Raw genomic sequence first — 19,897 nt, 5'->3', positions numbered from 1 at the left:
GGCCTGTGGTCTTCCCTTATACAACTGGGGAATTTGTGCAAAAATTTGAAGAGATATTTTGCATACCAACACACATATTAGACATGCTTTAAACATTATGTGCATAAAAAAAATATTCTTGCTGCAAACTTGAAAAAGAAAACATCTTAAAATGAAACTCCTACAACCAGTTAAACATTTTTGTTGAGTAGTGATGTCCAGGCCCATTATCAAATTACTGCAGGGATAAGCTCCAGCTCCACAGAAACTCTACATTATGTTACTTGCTACAGAAATTAAAATGGCATCTTCTCCCCGGTAGTGTTTGCAGCTTCCTTATTGTCACATGTATACAGTTCGGTGAAACGGTTACTTACATATGCCAATCAATATGTTGGCATCATCCTCATGGTGGTGCATAAACAATGCGATGACAATGTGCCAACACAATAATTATTTAGTGCAACAGCCTTACTTTGAAATGTCAGTCTACCTTATCTGAAAAATCTCTATGCATATATCCATATATATATACACACACACATCTTTATCTATCTATCTATCTATGCGTGGAAGTGTGTGGATCTGTCTGTCTGGCCTGGAAGTGTGAGGCTACAACATGAAGCTCAAAGAAAGCGACTGTCACCAAACTGAAACCGCCAAGAAAAGAGAATATTGCTTAGCTGCTAATACACAAGTGAGGCAAGCACATCAGCCAAACAAAACCTCAGAGGAGAGAGAAACTCGCTTAGTCGCTGACAGACAATGGATGTGAGCACGTTGGCAAAATGAAACCGCAGAGAAAACAGAACCTCACTTAGTTGCTAATGCGCAACCGATGCCATTGATTGATTGAAGTGCCAGAATCCGCAGATTCTAGCAGCCCGGACTTTTTACAGCACGGACTTACATAGCTAGTAATATATAAATGTGAGCACGTATACATACACATTTAAGTGAGTACCAGGCAGGAAGCAAAATTGGGTAGGATGCACCGGTCATTTACATGGCACACTTACACACATCCTCATACTTGACACAATACCCTCAATAAAGTCAAATAATGAACTATATACCATGCAGATATACGGCACCAGAATAAACAGAGAGCTCTATTAATGCCTTTTAAAAGAAGTATACAAAAGGACTTGCATTCCTATGGCTCAAGTAAACAATACCTTTAATGTGGACGACTCTTTTACAGGTTCTACAGAAAATGTTGACACCAGAGACGACTCTGCCAGTTCATGACTTGTACCTGATGACAGATCACTGCTGCTGCTGCAGAAGAAACCAAACCAACAGAAATAACATGCCAGTTAGACTTTGAAAACCGCTTTGAATTCTGTACTTAGTGGAGATGTGCTATGATCTGCTTCTGTTTCTCCTTAAGGTCAAAGGTTGTGGAAATTTGAAAAGTCCCAGATCACTCCACCAAAGCAGTAATGTGATAGTCTAATGGTTTTTGACTCCTAAGTGAGTTCAAACAAAACAGTTGTGCATATATACACACTCTTACCATACACAGGATTTCCCTGATAAGCCTTTAGTAGCAGTCGGCCGGCCACAGAGGTTTGCTTTTCAGCAGCACTAAGCCCGGAGTGTGAAATATTGAAGGAGGACAGAACTGGACTCGCCCAACATCCTTTTCACAATTATGGTCCAAACCAGCAAAACAAGTACTGCTCTATACAACACAATAATGGCACTCAAAATAATGGCAAGAAAGGAACTTGGGGTCGTTATTACTGGTTAACACCTCCAAATCTGGGGATACAGGGACAGTGTGTGCTACTGGTGTCCTACTAGGCAGTAGACAGAACAAAAATCTAATCTTTATCTTTCCTGAATATTTAACAGATTTAAATGGATATTGATTTCTTTATTTGCTGTCCTATCACTACTGCAAGATTTTGGGAGGTTAGTAGAGAAACAGGTGGTCTTTTTTAATTATTTATTTATTTTAATTCTGAGTGTCCCAGATTGGGGCACTACACTGGTAATGTACAATAACAACCAACACTGAAAATGCCCACTGCCCTCTCCTCACTCTGTAATGTCAACATGGCACTCCTTTTCAGGCGTTTCTTATTTATAAATATAAACTACTGCAGAGGATATACCAGCTGAGTTCTCAAAGAGTCATGAACTATGACATTTGTGCAATTCTGTGCCCATAATAGACAATCATCTGTTGAAGGAGATACTCCTGTGATGCCAAATGCCATACTGTCTCTGTCCAAGACATCCTTCCCTAAGGTGTAGAGTTTGTTTTTCAGCAGCAAGTCTACTGTGCAATCACAAAGGTGTGCTCTGGTGCACGTCAAGATTTTCTCTCTGCAGGTTTCTCCGTCAAAGGTCTTGAAACAAAAACATCTGTACAGATTTCAGTCAGCAGTCAGTCATCTCTAGTCAGCGGGTGGTTTACGTCATCCTGTGTGCCTAGAATGTAATGTCTTTTGGGTTGGCATATCCTTCTGCTTGCATATAGATTCCCCTAACATCTGAGAAACTGTGCAACAGAGGAGAGGGTCAGAAGTTGACATTTATTTTTCTGTAAATCTCCCCACCACTGTCCTCCCTATGGCCGTTCAGGCAGCTTCAAAACATCAGCTTTCTGGACAATGGCCTATAAAGTGCAATACAAATGAAATCAAGCTGTGGAAAGCAGGCATGTCAGTGAAGAAAATGTTACTCATTTAAAATGGATGCAACTGGCCAATGTAAAGGTGATCACAAATTTTAAATTTGAAAAAATCTCAAACGATTTACCTACGGACGCTGGCGATTGAAGCATTCTGAAGGTCTCTTACATCTTGGCCTTCCTTGCTTAGTGTTGGTGAAGATGAAGGAATGGCAATCTTTCCAAGAATTGCTATGTTCCTGTAATGAAAATTATTATGTGACATACACATAAAACAACATGGATATTTGTTCTGTTCAAGACTGTCAAAACATCTAAAAATGTTTGGTATATATTTGATATTTCAGTTTGTGTTTTTAACAAATTTGCAAAAAAAATTAAAATCCTGCTTTTGCTTTGTCATTCTGGGGTATTGAGTGTTTGATAAGGGGAATTTTTTTTTTTTAATGATTTTGAGCATATGTCTGCAATAAAAAACGGAAAAGTGAAGGGGTCTGAATACTTTCTGAATGCACGGTGACCTGGATCCATTGTAGGTCTGTTCTGATGGATTGTGTGCTTTACTCACTCAAGTACCATTGCTTGTACAGTACATGAACACATCCGATCATGCTGTTTGAACTCGAGTTGGGCCTGCTTTGCAACTGCTGCAGCTATAATTTAGTTCTATCCCTATTCGAACATGTGTTCAAATTAACAGCTTTTGAAAAAAATCTATTTACATATTGTAAAAATTTATATATTCACTTATTCTTGGACATGAGATAAAAGTTTTCTGAAGATCTGAGAAGACAGGACTTTTATTTTTGGTTGCTGTTGACTTTGAAAACTGGAGGTTTGTGGGACTGATGAGAAGCCTCAAAAGTAATTAAGTAAACTAATAAACTAATAAGGGTAACATAAAATAAATTTGTTCCCTGGTCTGTGCTATAAATTTATTTTATGTATGATTCCAATAATTTTGATCATTTTTATAGTCAAAAATCTCAGAATTGGCGCATTTCCTGTTCAAATGCAGGAGAGAAACGGGAGGTGTGGCAGCGACAAGTCTCACTTTACCTTGGACTGCGCTCTCCTCACATACTATGCTGATGCCTGCAATTGACGCATTGCCTGTTGCTGTCTCTCTGTACGTCGCCAATCTAATGTTTGTAGACACGTTTATTATATACCCTGCCTTTCTACAGTCTGGCTAATATCTTTAATGAATGTGTGTGATAAATTTAGTCTTGCTGATCAGACATAAAACTGCAGTGAAAAGACACAAGGTGAGTGAGGCAGACAGTTTCATGCCGCCCTGAAGGGGGTGCATGTGAGCCCAACAGGTGCTCGTTGCTGCTGTTCTTCTACGCAGACGCTCTATAAATTAATGATATCAGAAAGTCAAGTGCACCACAGCGGTCCGTTTTTTTTTCTTTTTTCTTTTATATTTTTTGTTCCGACTGACTGCCAAATTGGAGGATTTTTTTTTTTTTTTTTTTTTTTTTTTAAAACTAAAGGAAAATAAGGAGCGACTTTTAGAAGAAAGTGATGGGGATTTTTATGGAGAAGGATAGGTGCATGGACTTCATTTACAACTTAAAGGTAATAATAATAATAATTCTTTACATTTATATAGCGCTTTTCTCACTACTCAAAGCGCTCAGCAATTGCAGGTTAAGGGCCTTGCTGAAGGGCCCAACAGAGCAGAGTCCCTTTTGGCATTTACGGGATTCGAACCGGCAACCTTCCGATTGCCAGTGCATATCCTTAGCCTCAGAGCCACCACTCCATTCCTAAGCTCCTTCCTTATGGTAAGACCATAAACGGTTTTCAGTTTTATAAAAAATGGGATCAGACTAAGAAAAAACAATCCAATATTTAAAACAAAATTTTGACCTTAAATAAAATATTCTTTTGTTTTTCTTGTTATCCTTTTGTTGAACAGTTTGTGTTAAAAGTGATTAAAGCATCAGAATGAAAAGCTTTTAAAAACAACTAAATATTTCAATTAAGGTGAAAATTGAAACCTGATTTTTTTGTATATCACTCTATACTTTCATTTGTATTGAATGAGTATGAATTGTGGAATTGCAACAGCAAATTTGGAACACATGGAGGGTGAGGAGCAAATGCACTCTCTCGGCTCTCTCTCGCTGCTATAAATGTAACGTTCTCTCTTAGCCAAATATGTACCTTACCCATAACCAGTAGTCAATGTGCATGCTGGCCGCCAGTTGAACAGTGAATAAGCTACTCTTTTGGGTTCATATATTTGTAAATCTGACTATGAAGGAGTCAGCACCTCACCAGCCACGAACCTCACCACATGTCACTGCTTGCCCAGATTCCAACATACCTGGTTGCAGCCTCTTGAATGTTGCAGTTTTTGTCACTTGGAAAGGTCACGTCCTCTCTGGATACCTAAGAGAGTTAAAGTAAATGAAAAACAGCTTTACAAAATGAACGTATATGCATAAAGACAGATGCTCACACAGCAACACTGGACAAACAACAGAGTGCAAAATATTCATAAAACATTATTACCTAATTGCAAGACCCACAACTTGTACTGAAATCTTGTCCCAGTGCCAATGAATCTACTGTAAACTGGCTTAAGTGAAGGCAGGCACAATGAGAGAAGGGATTACACATGGCTATAGACCCCAGTTAGCTTCTCCTAGCACCCCCAGAATGAATAAGCCAGCAACCAAAGGCAAGGACGGGTGGCGTTGTTTAGAATGGCCTCTAATTTTACAATCATCCTACTTTCTAGCACTGCATCCAGGGAGTCCAGAGTCATCCCTGTAATCCACCTGGCATTCCTGATCAGTTTATTCAGGCATTTGGTCTTACTCTGCCAATAGACCACAGCATACAGTGTACTGGTCACCTTGGACTGGTAGGACATCCCCAAACAGCTTGACATATACATTAAAGAGCCAAAGTGCTTTCAGCAGGAAAAAAACCCCAAAAAACAGCTCTGGCCTTTTGGTACAGCAAGTCTGTGGTGTCCACCATATCCAATCTACTGTTTGGATACTCCAGAAAACATCACTCTCTACCTGTTGGCCTGTACACTCACTGTCCCATACACAGAATGCTCCAATGGGTAATCTGATATACACTATATGGACAAAAGTATTGGGACACACCTCTTAATTACTGAATTTATGTGTTTCAATCGGACTCTTTGCCACAGGTGTGTAAAATCAAGCATCTAGCAAGCATTTAGCCATGTAGTCTCCATTTACAAACATTTGTGAAACAAAATGGGTCATTCTGTAGACCTCAGTGACTTCAACTGTGATGCCACCTTTACTATGACTGTTCGTGAAATTTCATCCCTCCTGGATATTTCATGGTCAACTGAAAGTGGAAGAGTTTAGGAACAACAGAAACTCCGCTATGAAGTGGAAGACCATATAAAGGTCACAGAGTGGGGATAACAACTGCTAAGGTGTATGGTGTGTAAACGTTGCAAACACTCTGCTGGTTCCATAGCTGAAGAGTCCTAAACTTCCAGTGGCATTAATGTAAGCACAAAAACTGTGCAGGGGGAGCTTCATGGAATGGGTTTACATGGCTGAGTAGCTGCATGCAAGCCTTACATCACCAAGTCCAATGCTACACGTCGGATGGAGCAGTGGAAACGTGTTTTATGGAGTGACAAATCACACTGCTCTGGTTGGCTGTCAGATGGGCGAATCTGGGTTTGGCAGATGCTGGGAGAATGTTATCTGCCTGACTGCAGGAGGAGGGATAATGGTATGGGGCTGTTTCTCAGGGTTTGGGCTCGGCCCCTTACTCCCAGTGAAGGGCAAATTTAATGCTTCAGCAAAGCAAGACATTTTGGACAATGCTAGGCTTCCAACTTTGTGGAAACTGTGTGCCCCAGTGCACAAAGCAAGGTCCATCATAAAGACATGGTTGGATGAGTTGGAGGGTGGCACAGCAGCACTGCTGCCTCACAGTAAGGAGACCCGGGTTTGCTTCCTGGGTCCTCCCTGCGAGGAGTTTGCTTGTTCTCCCCGTGTCTGCATGGGTTTCCTCCCACAGTCCAAAGACATGCAGGTTTGGTGCATTGGCGATCCTTAATTTTCCCTAGTGTGTGCTTGCTGTGTGGGTGTTGTGTCCTGCGGTGGGCTGGCGCCCTGCCCGGTATTTGTTCCCGCCTTGCACCCTGTGTTGGCTGGGATTGGCTCCAGCAGACCCCAGTGACCCTGTATTAGGATATAGCGGGTTGGATAATGAATGGATGGGTGAGTCTGGTGTGGAAGAACTTGACTGGCCCACACAGAGCCCTGATCTCAACTCCATCGAGCACCTTTGGGATGAACTGGAATTGAGATCGAGAGCCAGGCCTTCTCGTCCAACATCAGTGCCTGACCTCATAAATGCTCTACTAAATGAATAGGCACAAATTCCAACAGAAACATTCCAAACTCTTGTGGAAAGCCCTCCAATAAGAGTGAAAGCTGTTATACAGGGTGAGGCAGAAAGGACGGACATCTTTGAAATGGCTAGAACTCACCACTAGGTGGAGTGACAGATGTGCGGTAGGTGGCGTTAGGTTCACGAAGTCTTAGCATTTTTTTATTTTCTTTTTAGTTGAAGCCATGGAACCGTGGACGATAGAACACCGCGTTTTTGTGTATGACTATTTTGTCAAGAACCACCAATCTATTATCACAGTTCAGCGCGAGTTTCGTTGCCATTTCAACATCCACAGAAATAAAGCTGTTCCCGCTTGTAACACTATCCTACGTTGGGTTAAAGCACTTCGTACAAGAGGTACACTAATGAACAAAAGACCGCCGGTGGCTACACGAACGTCACGTACCTCTGAAAATGTGGAAAGCGTATGACTAGCCCTGCTGCGCAGTCCAAGTCAATCTGCTCAGAAGCATTGTTCTGAACTTGGCCTCAGTAATCGTTCAGAGCGCTATATCGAGATGATAAACAACTTTTTACCTGAATTACGACTAAAACGTATTCCCATCCGGCGTGTGTGGTTTCAACAGGATGGGGCGACAGCCCACACAGTTAGAGCATCAATGGATGTTATTCGCCCTCTCTTCCCTGGTCACCTCATGTCCAGGTTTGGTGATATTCATTGGCCTCCTCGGTCCCCTGACTTATCCATGTGCGATTATTTCTTGTGGGGTCACCTCAAGGCACATGTACACGAGCATACGCCCCATACATTGGAGGAACTGAAGGAAGCCATTCGTGTGGAAGTCGCCCAAATCAACAGAGCGATGTTGAAAAGAGTGGAGGCCAACTCCATGAACGCCTTTAGAAATGCATCATTGATAACGGACACCACATGGGAGATGTTGTTTTCCACACTTGATTTTGTCAAATGCTACTTCAATATGAACTCAAATCTTTCAATAAATTTATTTGTAAGAAAAAATTAACAATTTTGTGATTTTGTGAAAAAAAAAAAAAAAAAATCGTCCATCCTTTCTGCCTCACCCTGTAGCTGCAAATGGGGACCAACTCCATATTAAAGGCTATGGATTTGAATGCAATGCCATTAAAATCCCTATTGGTGTAATGGTCAGGCGCCCCAATACTTTTGTCTACTGTATATAGTGTAGTGTAATTTTATTGTTCTCTGAACTCCATGCTAATTTCTTTTCTGAAACAGAGGATTAAAATCTTTAACAATCAAATGGTTCTTGGGTGTTCAGGCATTTGTTTAGCTTTACACACGTAACACAAATCAGAACAGAACAAGTTCCATTTAAAAATGTTTAAACTAATGCAACATTAAACATTACAGTGAATAATTAGCTCTGATGCGGTCACCATGGCCCCCTACCTTTAAGGCTGCCTCGACCTGCGCTTTCAGAATATTGCTTTTCAAATCCTCAGGAACCCGGGATGCAGTCACAGTCATGGGACTACTGGTCACACTGCTGAGGGACTTTTCGGTCAGCTTGACCACTTCTTCCTGAATGAGCGGGAAGTGTTCAATGGCAAAAATGAACAACAGCTATGGTAGTGAAATATATAACCAATAACAATTCCACTTCTTATCCAATTAAATACCAGAATCATTTTACAGTCAATGGACCACCTGCAATGCACATTATAATGAATTGCTCATAAAACAGCAGCACTCTGCACCATATAATAAAGATAAGTGAACAAACATGCATCTCCTGAACTGCATTCATTTCAAACTCGAAACAAATATAAAGGGCTGGGGCAATAATCTATATATTTAATTGATAAGGCCCATGTGATCGTGTGCAGATTACAGATCACTAAAGCCCACACAGTAGAGAAGACACTGACCATGAAGGAGCCGCTCATTAGGTGTTGACATATCCAAATGGTTTAGCACACTTGAATTATTTTTTTCTTAAAAACCAATGCTAATTCCTCAACAACAATTTAAAACAGAGACAGGTTTCAACAAGACTGAATGACAACAGCCGGTGAACAGTCAGTGGATGCTGCTGGCCATTAAAGTTGCAACACTAAGTTAAACATATCATATTACATGGAAATATCACGGTAGAATGTGAAAATGATTACAAGGGCAGCACATGTGGTAAATGATGTGTGCGATTTTCCAAGGGTGGGTATAAAAGGCACCTACTAAGAAAATATCACTGAATGATTGCAGGCCATTAGTGCAATCTTATGGACCTAATATACCCCCACGAAGAGGATGACATCCATACGTCCATCTCTTGGACTTTGAGTGAGCAAGAATCATGGGAAGGCAGATTATCCTTCCAGGACATCAGTGCTTGTGTTGGATAGAATGCAAAACATTTTGACAAGAGTATTAAAACAGTGAGTGGAAAAGGTGAGGGGGTGTCACAAATTAATGGCAGGACAGATGGCTTGTGCACATGGCAGTGATGAACTGAACAGCCACATCACACATCTGAGCTCAACAGTTGGGGTCGGTCACACATCAACTGTTAAGATGCTGTTTGCAGCACAGGGGTCTATTTGCTTGCCTCTTATTGCTTTGGATACTCCTGACCCTCAACCATAGGCATCTAAAAAGGGTGCCAAGAATGCCACCAATTACAGGAAGACTGGCATCGCACTGTTCCAATGTAATTTTCTGGACTATGACGGACAACCCCATGCATGGAGGGCATCGCACTGCAAGGCTCCTGGAGGCATGCAATTGGAAGTGCCATATGAGCCCAGCCCCAACTGGTATGGTGTGCCATTGGGTTCCATTCCAAAACAACTCAAAACTCATCTGTTCAGGAAGGCTTTTAGCTCTACTTGACTTTATTACCCTTCTCTCAGTTTACTTCCCTGTCAAGATGCTCACGTAACCTGTATATGTGTGTGTGTGTGTGTGCTAGACCATCAATTATGTTGTTTTTTTTTCCCTCTGAATTCACTTTCGTAATCTTCTTTATTTATTTATCTGGTTTGTACAATGCTATACAGTAATCCCTCACTTATCGCGGGAGATAGGTTCCAAGGCCGACCGCGATAACTGAATTTCCACGAAGTAGGGACACCATATTTATTTAATTATTTAACGTGAATTTGGACGTTTTTAAACGCTCCCTGTATTGTTTACAACCCACCCTTTACTCTATTAATAACAGGGACAACTGCTAAGCAATATGAAATCGGTAGATAAGTTTACACTTACTGTATAGCGAAGTACACGAAGCTATATATGACGTGATGAATATGCTGCGCAGTAAAAATGGTGACGATGAAGGTGATGATCCCCTGAATGCAGTAGCAAGAGCACGTTAATGCTGAATGAGTGAGATGAGACTTCCTGGTTAATGCAGCACTGCGTCGCTGAGCCAATCAGCAGCACACAGGAACTTAACTGCGTGCTCTGATTGGGTAGCTTCTCAGCCATCCGCCAATAGCATCTCTTGTATGAAATCAACTGGGCAAACCAACTGAGGAAGCAACTATCAGAAGTAAACAGACTAATTGTCCACAGAAACCCACGTTATATATTTAGATATGCTTACATATAAAATCCGCGAAGTCGTGAATCCGCGAAAAGTGAACCGCGAAGTAGCGAGGGATTACTGTATACCCTGCCGTTCGTTCTTATATTCTGTAAGTGCCTTGAGCATGGGAAAGGCGCTAAATAAATAAAATGTATTATTATTATTATTCTCATTCCAGGCTAATATGCATTGCCAGTACCTTGAGCAGCCAGTGTTACATCTCAAAGATGTTGGAAGACTTAAGTGGTACACTGTCTGCAGAAGTTCCCGGATGCCATATTCCAACAGAACAATTCTCGACCACATGTAGCATGAAATGTCCTATAGTTCCTGGACGATGAGCATGCGACACTTCATCCCTGGTCCACACGTTCACCAGATTTGTCCCCAACTGAGTGTGTCTAGGACATGGTTAGATGACAACTGGCATGCCAAAGACCACAGGCATTTATCAAACATGAACTTGGTGCATGTAGAGAGGCTGCATGGCAAACCATTTTATTAACACACATCCAACATCGCCTCAGATCTGTAATAGGTGATGTACAAGCAGTTATTTCCACCTGTGGTGCAGGCACCAAATACCGATTATTGTGCATTCCCCATGTGTGACTGAGCTGTACATCTAGGCATGCACACCATTTATCATAAATACGAGGGCAATCCCAAAAGTAAGGTCTCCTATTTTTTTAGAAATACAAACAACCGTTTATTTTCTATAATGTTTACATCATTTTAAAAAAGTTAGACTTATTTATTTTTCTACATAATTGCAATTTCAGTCGATGCATTTTTGTGGATGCTGTGGTAGTTTTAGAATGCCCATGTTATACCAGCTCACCGTCATGTCCTTCAGGAAACGTTGAACCTCATCTTTCACCTCTTCGTCGGAGCAGAATCGCCTTCCTGATAAATGTTCTTTCAACTTAGGGAACAGGTGGTAGTCACTGGGTGCCAAGTCCGGACTATAGGGTGGGTGGGTTTGATGAAGTTCCAACCGCCGATCTTTACGCATGTTTTCCTCAACCTTTGCGACTGTCTCGTCGGAAATTGACGGTCTCATGCGCGAACTTCGCACTTGATGGTAGCGTTCAACGGGAGCTCCATTTTCAAGGTCTGCCAAGCCAAGATTGAGCATCCCAGTGAAGCCACACATGCTTGTTTGGAAGTGGAGGAAGCACCAATCACAACAGTGTGGCCAACAGCCGTACGAACAGTTTCTCTACGTCCCCACCGCTTTGGAGACCTTACTTTTGGGATTGACCTCGTAATATGCAAATAATTGCTGTGATCTCTCATGTCTGCCTTGGTTACAGTTTTAATGGCCATCAGTAAAGAAACTGAAGTGAAGCAGCACCACGCAATGAAACTCCAGTCTAGTCTAGGAGAACACTGCCCTACATATTTTATTTATGCTCTTAATGTGAAAAACGTTAACATTATACAAAGTTATTGTCTGTTATACCTGCATTTTCATCACTCTTTATTGTTTTTTATCAGTATGCTGCTGCTGGAGTATGTGAATTTCCCCTTGGGATTAATGAAGTATCTATCTATCTATCTATCTAATGTAGACTTGTTTAGCTTCCACAAAAGACGAAAAAAGCATAAACTACAACTCTCTTAATGTAAGGAACTATGGACTGAGATCATATTCATTTAGGGACTAAAAGGTAAAGTGCTTCTGCTAAAGTGAGAAGTATAATGCATTGCTTCTCTTGCTCTAGTAAGGATGGACTGACCCATAGTCTACAGCACATAATCTCCTTAAACTCCTCCATGACCAGCCATCAAGGAATCTCTGAGCAGACGGCCAAGAATGTTTAAAAGTGAGCTAACCTTGTAAGCTTCTACAAGATGCAGACACAAATGGTCAGTAAAGAATTAGGAATATCAATCTGCATTGAATCAAGTGTTCGCTTCCCTCTCACAAAAACAAAAGTGCAAAGAATGAAGTGCAATAAAACACGTCACATGCATGAAAACCCTGCACTGTTCTGTGTGGTTTTTTCTCTCTCTCTCTCTCACACACACACACACAGCTACTTGTCCTTTCAATGACAGTCACAGTGCAAAACACATTTCATCACGTCATGTGGTTGCCTCCTTTCACCCCAGGATTTATTACAGAGCAGATGCTGTAGGGATCCTAATCCTATGAAGGCAACATTCTGCCTCCAGTTTAAAGGGATTTATTCAAGAGCTTTTTATTCAGTGCACTGTCAATGGGGGATAAAAAAAAAAAAAAAAAAAAAAAAAAAGGATGCTTTACCCCAGAGAAATTGGAGAAGGAACACCACATTTCCCAAAATATTTGAATCAGAAGCCATACATGATTTTTTGAAGAAGTAATTATAAGCCAAATATTCTATAAAGCCTGTGGTGGGCTGGTGCCCTGCCTGGGGTTTGTTTCCTGCCTTGTGCCCTGTGTTGGCTGGGATTGGCTCCAGCAGACCCCCATGACCCTGTAGTTACGATATAGCAGGTTGGATAATGGATGGATGGATATTCCATAAAGCAACGGGCTACTAGACAAGTCCCCATCACAGACTTCCTTAGTCAGTTTAGCCACTTGTACTCACAACCCAGAGACATGACATCCGTCGCACTGCGCAATCATAGTCTGGTATATGCTTTAAATAAAACTGGCAGAATTAAAACAAAACTCCAAAATGAAGTCAAACATATACCAGCTCACAGATATATATTTATTCTACAATTAATTAAATTACTCTAAATAAATTAAAAAGTGACTTCACTAATTAATAAAGTGAAGTAATAAACTACTTACACTTATTTTACAAGTGCCATGTTATCAGTACCAGCCTTAGAGAGTGTGGGCATCACACAGCTCTTACTGTAATAATAAAGTGACCGTCAGCCATACAGTAACTCACCTGATTGTTCATATTTAAGTTGATGTTTGCTCTCGGAGGAGATGGAATCGACAGGCTTTCAATTTCTAGTTGCTTCATTTTTGCGGCTGCTTCTTCATAAACTGAGTAATACAAAGTTGACACATTGAGCAGTTTTACTGTGACCACAAAAACCAAAGCCAAAAAAACAGTAGATACACAAAGAGTCAACGAGTCCTCAATGAACACTACAGTACTTCTGAACATATAGTACCCTTAACTTAGTTTTACTAGACTTTTGGGGTATAAAGGAATAAAAATAGTCAATAAATGCATAGTGAAATGTGACATTAAACAAACAGTAACACATTATCACAAAATCTCTTTGTTGCTTATTTTATCAAGCATTTAATTACTTCTCCATTTATTTATCTCAATAGCACGACAAACAACATGAGCCACGCTTGAGATGAAAATTGACATTTACCTGTTAAAACTCGAGGATAAGCTCTAGAGAGTCCTGTTTTTTTGACTGGTGGACGCTGGCAGTTTGACTAACTTGGAAACCCTATGACTCATGTGCATATTCAAAGTTGTGACTGCGCACATTCATAATAGACACAAGTGCAAGAAAAAAATAAATAAATAAAAGATGCCCAGAATTCCTGCATGGATCAGCTACTTTATTTCAAGTAACTCTCAACTTGTCACCCTCTCAGGGGTCTGTAAAGATGGCACTTGAAAGCTGAAAACTTATATCCACTCTCTGCATGATCACCAGTCAAAAAACAAGACTCACTAGAGTTCACCTTCTCATCTTTGACAGGTGAAGATAAGTTTTTCTATTTCAAGGTATATTTCATGTTGTGCACAGTGTCACTGAAAGAAAAGAAGAAATGATAAGGAACACAAAGCTATAAGCAACAAAAATCTTATTTCATGACAATGAAAGATTATTTGTGCCAAAATTAAATGCAGTCTCTATTCATGTGATACATTTCATTTTGGCATAGCTTCATAATTAAAAATATATCAACCAATTGATCGATTGCTTTTCACTATGGCACACAATATATGTGCCAGTTTAAAATGCAATGCAAAAGCGTATGTCTTTTAAATTTGTTAATTGCTTTTTAATTTGCCAATGTGCTGGATTTCACATAGTGGATGCTAAGAGTTTTGATTAAAGACCATGCACTGATTATGTCAAAAGTGAATGTAATCAAATGACTAATCAGCATTAACAGTTGGGGTATGAGGCCATGAGGCTGTTTTGACTGAGTCCTAAAGATGGCAAATGGCGAGTTGATAAGGCAGAAGGGTCTCTCGTGTCATTGAACAGGAGGAAGCTGGTCATGTACTGTATGTGACAATTTCATGCTCTTCTGTTCTGACTGGTTGCTGGAAAGGGCCTGTTTAATAGAAGAATTTCCGACTACTACCGTACTGAGGAGCTAATGTCCCAAATAGCTGCAAATATATGATTATTTAGATCATCAGCCATGACGTCTGTACACCAATATTCGCCTAAATATGGTTTGTAAACACCAGCAGACGGGATGCATCAGTCAGGACTACCAGAAGATTGGCAACCATAACACATCATGCAGAAAAACTAACATTAGAGCAAACTTCTCACTGTTTCAGTTACTTACTCCACATTGATGAAATTTGTGCTGGCGAACAGAACACAAATGTTTAGGAGTGGATCGCCTCTTACCTCACCTGTTGACATCCCCTCGATGCTTCACCTTTAGACGCCGATTACATTCAGTTTTGGCACAAATATCTCATGGTTGTGAATCAAAATGCAATACACTCAAGGTAGCTGCTAAATGAAATGCAGTACGTCAGCTTCACTTTTAGTTATGACACGTGATCTATGGACATGAATTGAAATGCAAGACGCTTTTGCACTGCAGATTAATACAAAAATTGTGTAATAGTGAAAAGCAAATCAATCATTTGGTTGATATGTTGTAAATTATGGCACAATAAGGCCATGACAAATTTAAATACAATGCATGCATATGCATTGAACTGCAATGTTGTTAGCATGTTGGATTGTATTTTGTTTTGTCACGAATCATCTTTTGTACGACACAATTCATTACTTACGCTAACGTGTCATGTTGCTATTGTCACACTTCACAATATGTTTACTGTATTTGCATATTTATTTCTATCTGAAATATTCCTCCATATTGGGGATGCTGACAAAATACATGCAATTTACAAGTTTCAGTTTCCGAGAATAATTGCATAAAGATGAACTAGTTACACATTCTTTGAAAGTAAACAACTTATCTTGCTTGAAGCAGACTATAAACTCTCGTCTGCACTTCAGTGTCGACCCACTGCTTAATTACGCATTTACTTTAATTATCTATAAAATAATATCACTTCTAATGCTGGTCCCTCACAGGTTGCTCTGGGCTGAAATCACACATGCATGAGGGCTGCCCACCCATGGGCTCCTTTCAGTGTTCTGAACTGTAGCTGGCCTTTTATGTTTACGGGTATGTCCTGCAAACTGCAAAAGACTAGGCACCTGTTAGAGGACGGCTCCCGACTTCAACTTCCAAACACCCAATATTGTAAAAAAGCAAGACTGTTAACTAAGTAATGAATGCCAACACCAGAGGGGGAATATTTTGACTTCTGTGGAAAGCCACACGTTTTCATATTACTAAATATTGACTACAATATTCACTACAAGTTCAACTTGCTTGAATCAGAAAAGCAAGTCCATTCTTACCACATGCTGTAATGCCTTCTCCTACAGTTTCATTGGATCCAACAGAAGCCACACTGGGGCCCGTTTCTTCAGCCATGCCAGCAGTTGCTATGGCAGCAGGCGCCCTGATGACCTCGTCAATGCAAGTGCCAAGCTCTTCTTTGCTGCCTTGTAAATCAGCAGCCAGGGAGACGCTGCAAAGTGAAGAGGGAATGAATGGCAAATGCACTGCTGACAAGAGGAGCGCCGTCACAGCACTACATTTTGACTCTAAGGAAGTTCTGGCTGATGATATGTCGACTTCTCAAACAATCAGAACAAAAATGGTGCCAGCACAAAGAAACTTTAATAAATGCACAGACTGATGCCCTCACACAGTTAAACTCGATTACATCTTTACAAGTAGTTGAATGTTTTGAAGGTTTTACTGGACCACATTCAATTCAAAGAAAAAAACGTTAAACTCGAAGCACAGAAAGGCGACACCGCAGGGGTAATCTTCTTTGAAGTTTTACAACATCTGACATAAAACACTGACGGTAATCTGTCATAAAAAGAAAAACTGGATGACAAATTACTAAAAATCTTTAAAGCACAGGACTTTACTTACATAAAAGTATGCTTTTAACAGTAACACACTGCAGGCTAATGTGCACAAAAACACAAAATAATGATCACTGCATGAAAACATCTAACTGTGCAGTTTTGCTGAATATCAGCAGGTTGCCAGCATTTTCCAATTATAATAACTGTGTTAAGTTTCATTCCAAGTGAGTCATTTGAGTTATCCACAGGCTCATGTCTTTTTACACACACACACACACACACACACACACACACACACACACACACACACACACACACACAGAGGGGTCACTCTAAAATGACTTTTTGTTTTGTTAAATGATACTTACCCCATATACTTGATAATGGTGACAAAAAAATTTAAATGTTTGTTTTCATGCAAAACGGAAAGAAAGAAGTTTACGATATAATAGAAGGTAATAGTGACCAGCGCTACAGAACGGCAAACATGAAAGATGTCCATGCAAAAAAGAAAAAAATCTCATGTCACTCATCTTCCATAATCCACTTCCATTATCCAGTGATATGCTCAAAATGTGCAAAATGCATGCCTTTTTGCTAAAATATCATTAAATAGTTACTTCTGGAATAATCAGCATGCACATAAACAGGAAGCCTAAAGCCTCATGGGAAGGATTTCTTGTACAATGACTGAGGGGGTGAGGCAGGTCCAGTCAGACTTTACGTGACTAAACAACACGTCACCAAGAGTGATATGGCTGATGAACACCCAGCACATTTCATTATCTTAGTGGTCAAATATCGACTGTAGTGATTTATGTCAAAATAAAAAGCACATTGCACACGCAGAGTTTTATTCCGAGTGATTCTTTTTATTTAACTGTAATATGCAGAGGCTGCAGGACAGACCATCATTGCTGCTTCAGCATGGCTGTCCACAGGTTTTTGTTCAGAACTTTCCTTTCAAAGGTTACATCCAGAAATTGTTCCATTGCACCACTTTATACAAATCTTCCCACCCTGAATGGCACTGATAAGACCGCCCATTGGGTGGGTGCCGATACCACCCATCACATTTATCATTATGAATGGATCACACCAACAGTAAGATAGAAAAGCATCAGGGGTAGACAGATGTGAATGAAAGCAACTGTTACCAATCATAATTCTTTAAAGACAACTTGGGTGATGGATTACTGGATGGAGCAGTTAGAGACTTGAGTATAAAGTACCCTGAAGTTCACCCCTGACAACTTGCAGAACGTGTGACGTCATGCCTGGGACAAGGCCCTCCACCTATTTGAGTTGGTTAGTGACGACTTTGAAAACCAAAGAGCCAGGACTATGGACACACCTCAATAGGATTCCCTCAGCACGTGACACTTAGAAGTACGAGCCATTCTTGGTGGAGTCAAGCACACTACTAACCTAAGGAAACAAAATGTAATCCTAACTCGCAGACAGACAGCACTCTAAAAGTGGATAAATTGTGTTAAGGAAGGCCTAAATTTACTGAAAGCTCATAGCTAAAATTTCAACCCCATCACTGGGAAAGTAAAAAGAGTACAAAATTGGAACAGCAGCTTGTTTAGAACTGCAAGAAAAAACTTCTTTAGTGGACTATCCGCTATTTAAACTAAATGCTGCTCTTGGTGAGTCCCATGAAGGGCAAATCTCAGGCGTCACTATGCTGGCTTAATAGTTGAAACACACAGCGTGTCCGTTTTAGACGAGAGAAGGCCTAGGGGCAGCTCTACAAGATGACCTTTACCCTCTGAAGTATTTAATGAAGTAAGGTTAGGGTTAGCTGATAAGAAGTTTTACTGTATTAGTAGTGACGTGTGTAAAATAAAATATCACCAACAGTCACAAGAAGTCTAGGAACAATTTAGAATTTAATGCATATGAAATGAGCGTGCTGGTGCAAAAGAAAGTATATACAAATATACTCCTTTGCTATTTTCAGATTTTTCTTAAAATTTTTGATTTACTCCTTTGAGATTAATGTATGTGGGAAGAGTGAAACGTACAACAAGCCTTGTGCTCGACAAAGACCCGGTAAATAGCGGAAGACGGCCACCCCCTAATTTAATAAGGGCTGAGCTGTCCTTTCAAATGGTTTGAAAAGAAACGTCAAGGCATCACTAGTAGCTTTCACATGTAATCTTAAAGCTGCTGGGAGGAGACAAAATGGGGGGTGGCAAGAGGAACTTTAACTCCAGTAACTTGTAGGAGAACGCAAATCACTGAAGAAAGTGTGACATATAAAAGTACTGCCAATCTTCCTGTGAGATACAAATAAAAACGACTTTTCTGCCGACAGGGACTGCTGTATTACAACACTGAACCTTTGTAGCTTTTAAACAAGCTAATCTCAGACTTTAATGGATTTTTCTAAACAAGTTCATAGGCTTCATAAAAACACTAGAGACATTGAAATGTGTCCAACAGCCATAAAGAAAACCATCCAATGCCAATAGTCTTTTCTGCTTCTGTCTGATAATCTCTGCTCATACTTTTAAATTAGATTAGATACACATTATTAATCCCAAAGGGACACAGATGCATACAGCAGCAGAAATAAAACAAACATACAGACTCACAAGACAAATAATACAATCCGTAAATGTATATGTGCTTCTTAGCACCTCCTGGAAGGAATTTTTTCATGATGGCATCCAATTTTGCTACCATCCTCTGTTCCATAACAGCTTCCAGTGTGTTCAGGTTTTGCTCTGTGCTGAAGCAGGCTTTCCTGATAAGTCTGTTCAGACATTGTGTGTCTTTTCAACAGACGTTGCTTCCCCAGGAGACTACAGCATAGAGCGATACACTGGCTACTATGGAATGGCAGCTTCTTGCGTACATCAAAAGACTTTGAATCTCCTCAGGCAGTCCAGGCTGCCCAGGCCTGTCTTGTGCAGTGCAAAGGTGTTGTCAGACCAGTTCAATCTGCTATTCATATGGACCCCCATGTACGTGTAGCTCTGTGCCATTTCTAAATCTTCTCCCTGAGTGGTGAATGGTCTCAGAGGCTCCTTGGCACACCAGAAATCCACCACCAACTCTTTTGCCTTGATGATATTAATCTGCTGGTGGTTCTCCCTGCAATACAAACCTCCTGTTCTCAGTTATTACTGCAGCCTATGAAGAGGAGTCATCAGAGAATTTCTGTAAATGGCAAGCA

The 19,897-nt window shown here is 40.5% G+C and overlaps 1 protein-coding gene across 2 annotated transcripts in view; it reads right to left on the bottom strand.

Moving 5' to 3' along the window:
• The window catches only part of epb41l5 (erythrocyte membrane protein band 4.1 like 5), a 126,604-nt gene that overhangs the window by 10,983 nt on the left and 95,724 nt on the right, over positions 1–19,897 (bottom strand). For both annotated transcript variants that reach the window (XM_028808051.2, XM_051930313.1), the window contains exons 17-22: positions 16,186–16,358; positions 13,470–13,570; positions 8,433–8,564; positions 4,962–5,026; positions 2,752–2,862; positions 1,158–1,260 (exon numbers count right to left, since the gene is read on the bottom strand). In XM_028808051.2, the coding sequence (XP_028663884.1) occupies positions 1,158–1,260; positions 2,752–2,862; positions 4,962–5,026; positions 8,433–8,564; positions 13,470–13,570; positions 16,186–16,358 (685 nt within the window). The remainder of the gene's footprint in view (positions 1–1,157; positions 1,261–2,751; positions 2,863–4,961; positions 5,027–8,432; positions 8,565–13,469; positions 13,571–16,185; positions 16,359–19,897) is intronic.

This window comes from Erpetoichthys calabaricus, chromosome 8, assembly GCF_900747795.2.
Source record: "Erpetoichthys calabaricus chromosome 8, fErpCal1.3, whole genome shotgun sequence".
Classification (NCBI taxonomy): Eukaryota; Metazoa; Chordata; class Cladistia; order Polypteriformes; family Polypteridae; genus Erpetoichthys; species Erpetoichthys calabaricus.
The sequence above is the reverse complement of the archived record's forward strand: the minus strand, read 5'-3'. Positions and strand labels throughout refer to the sequence as shown.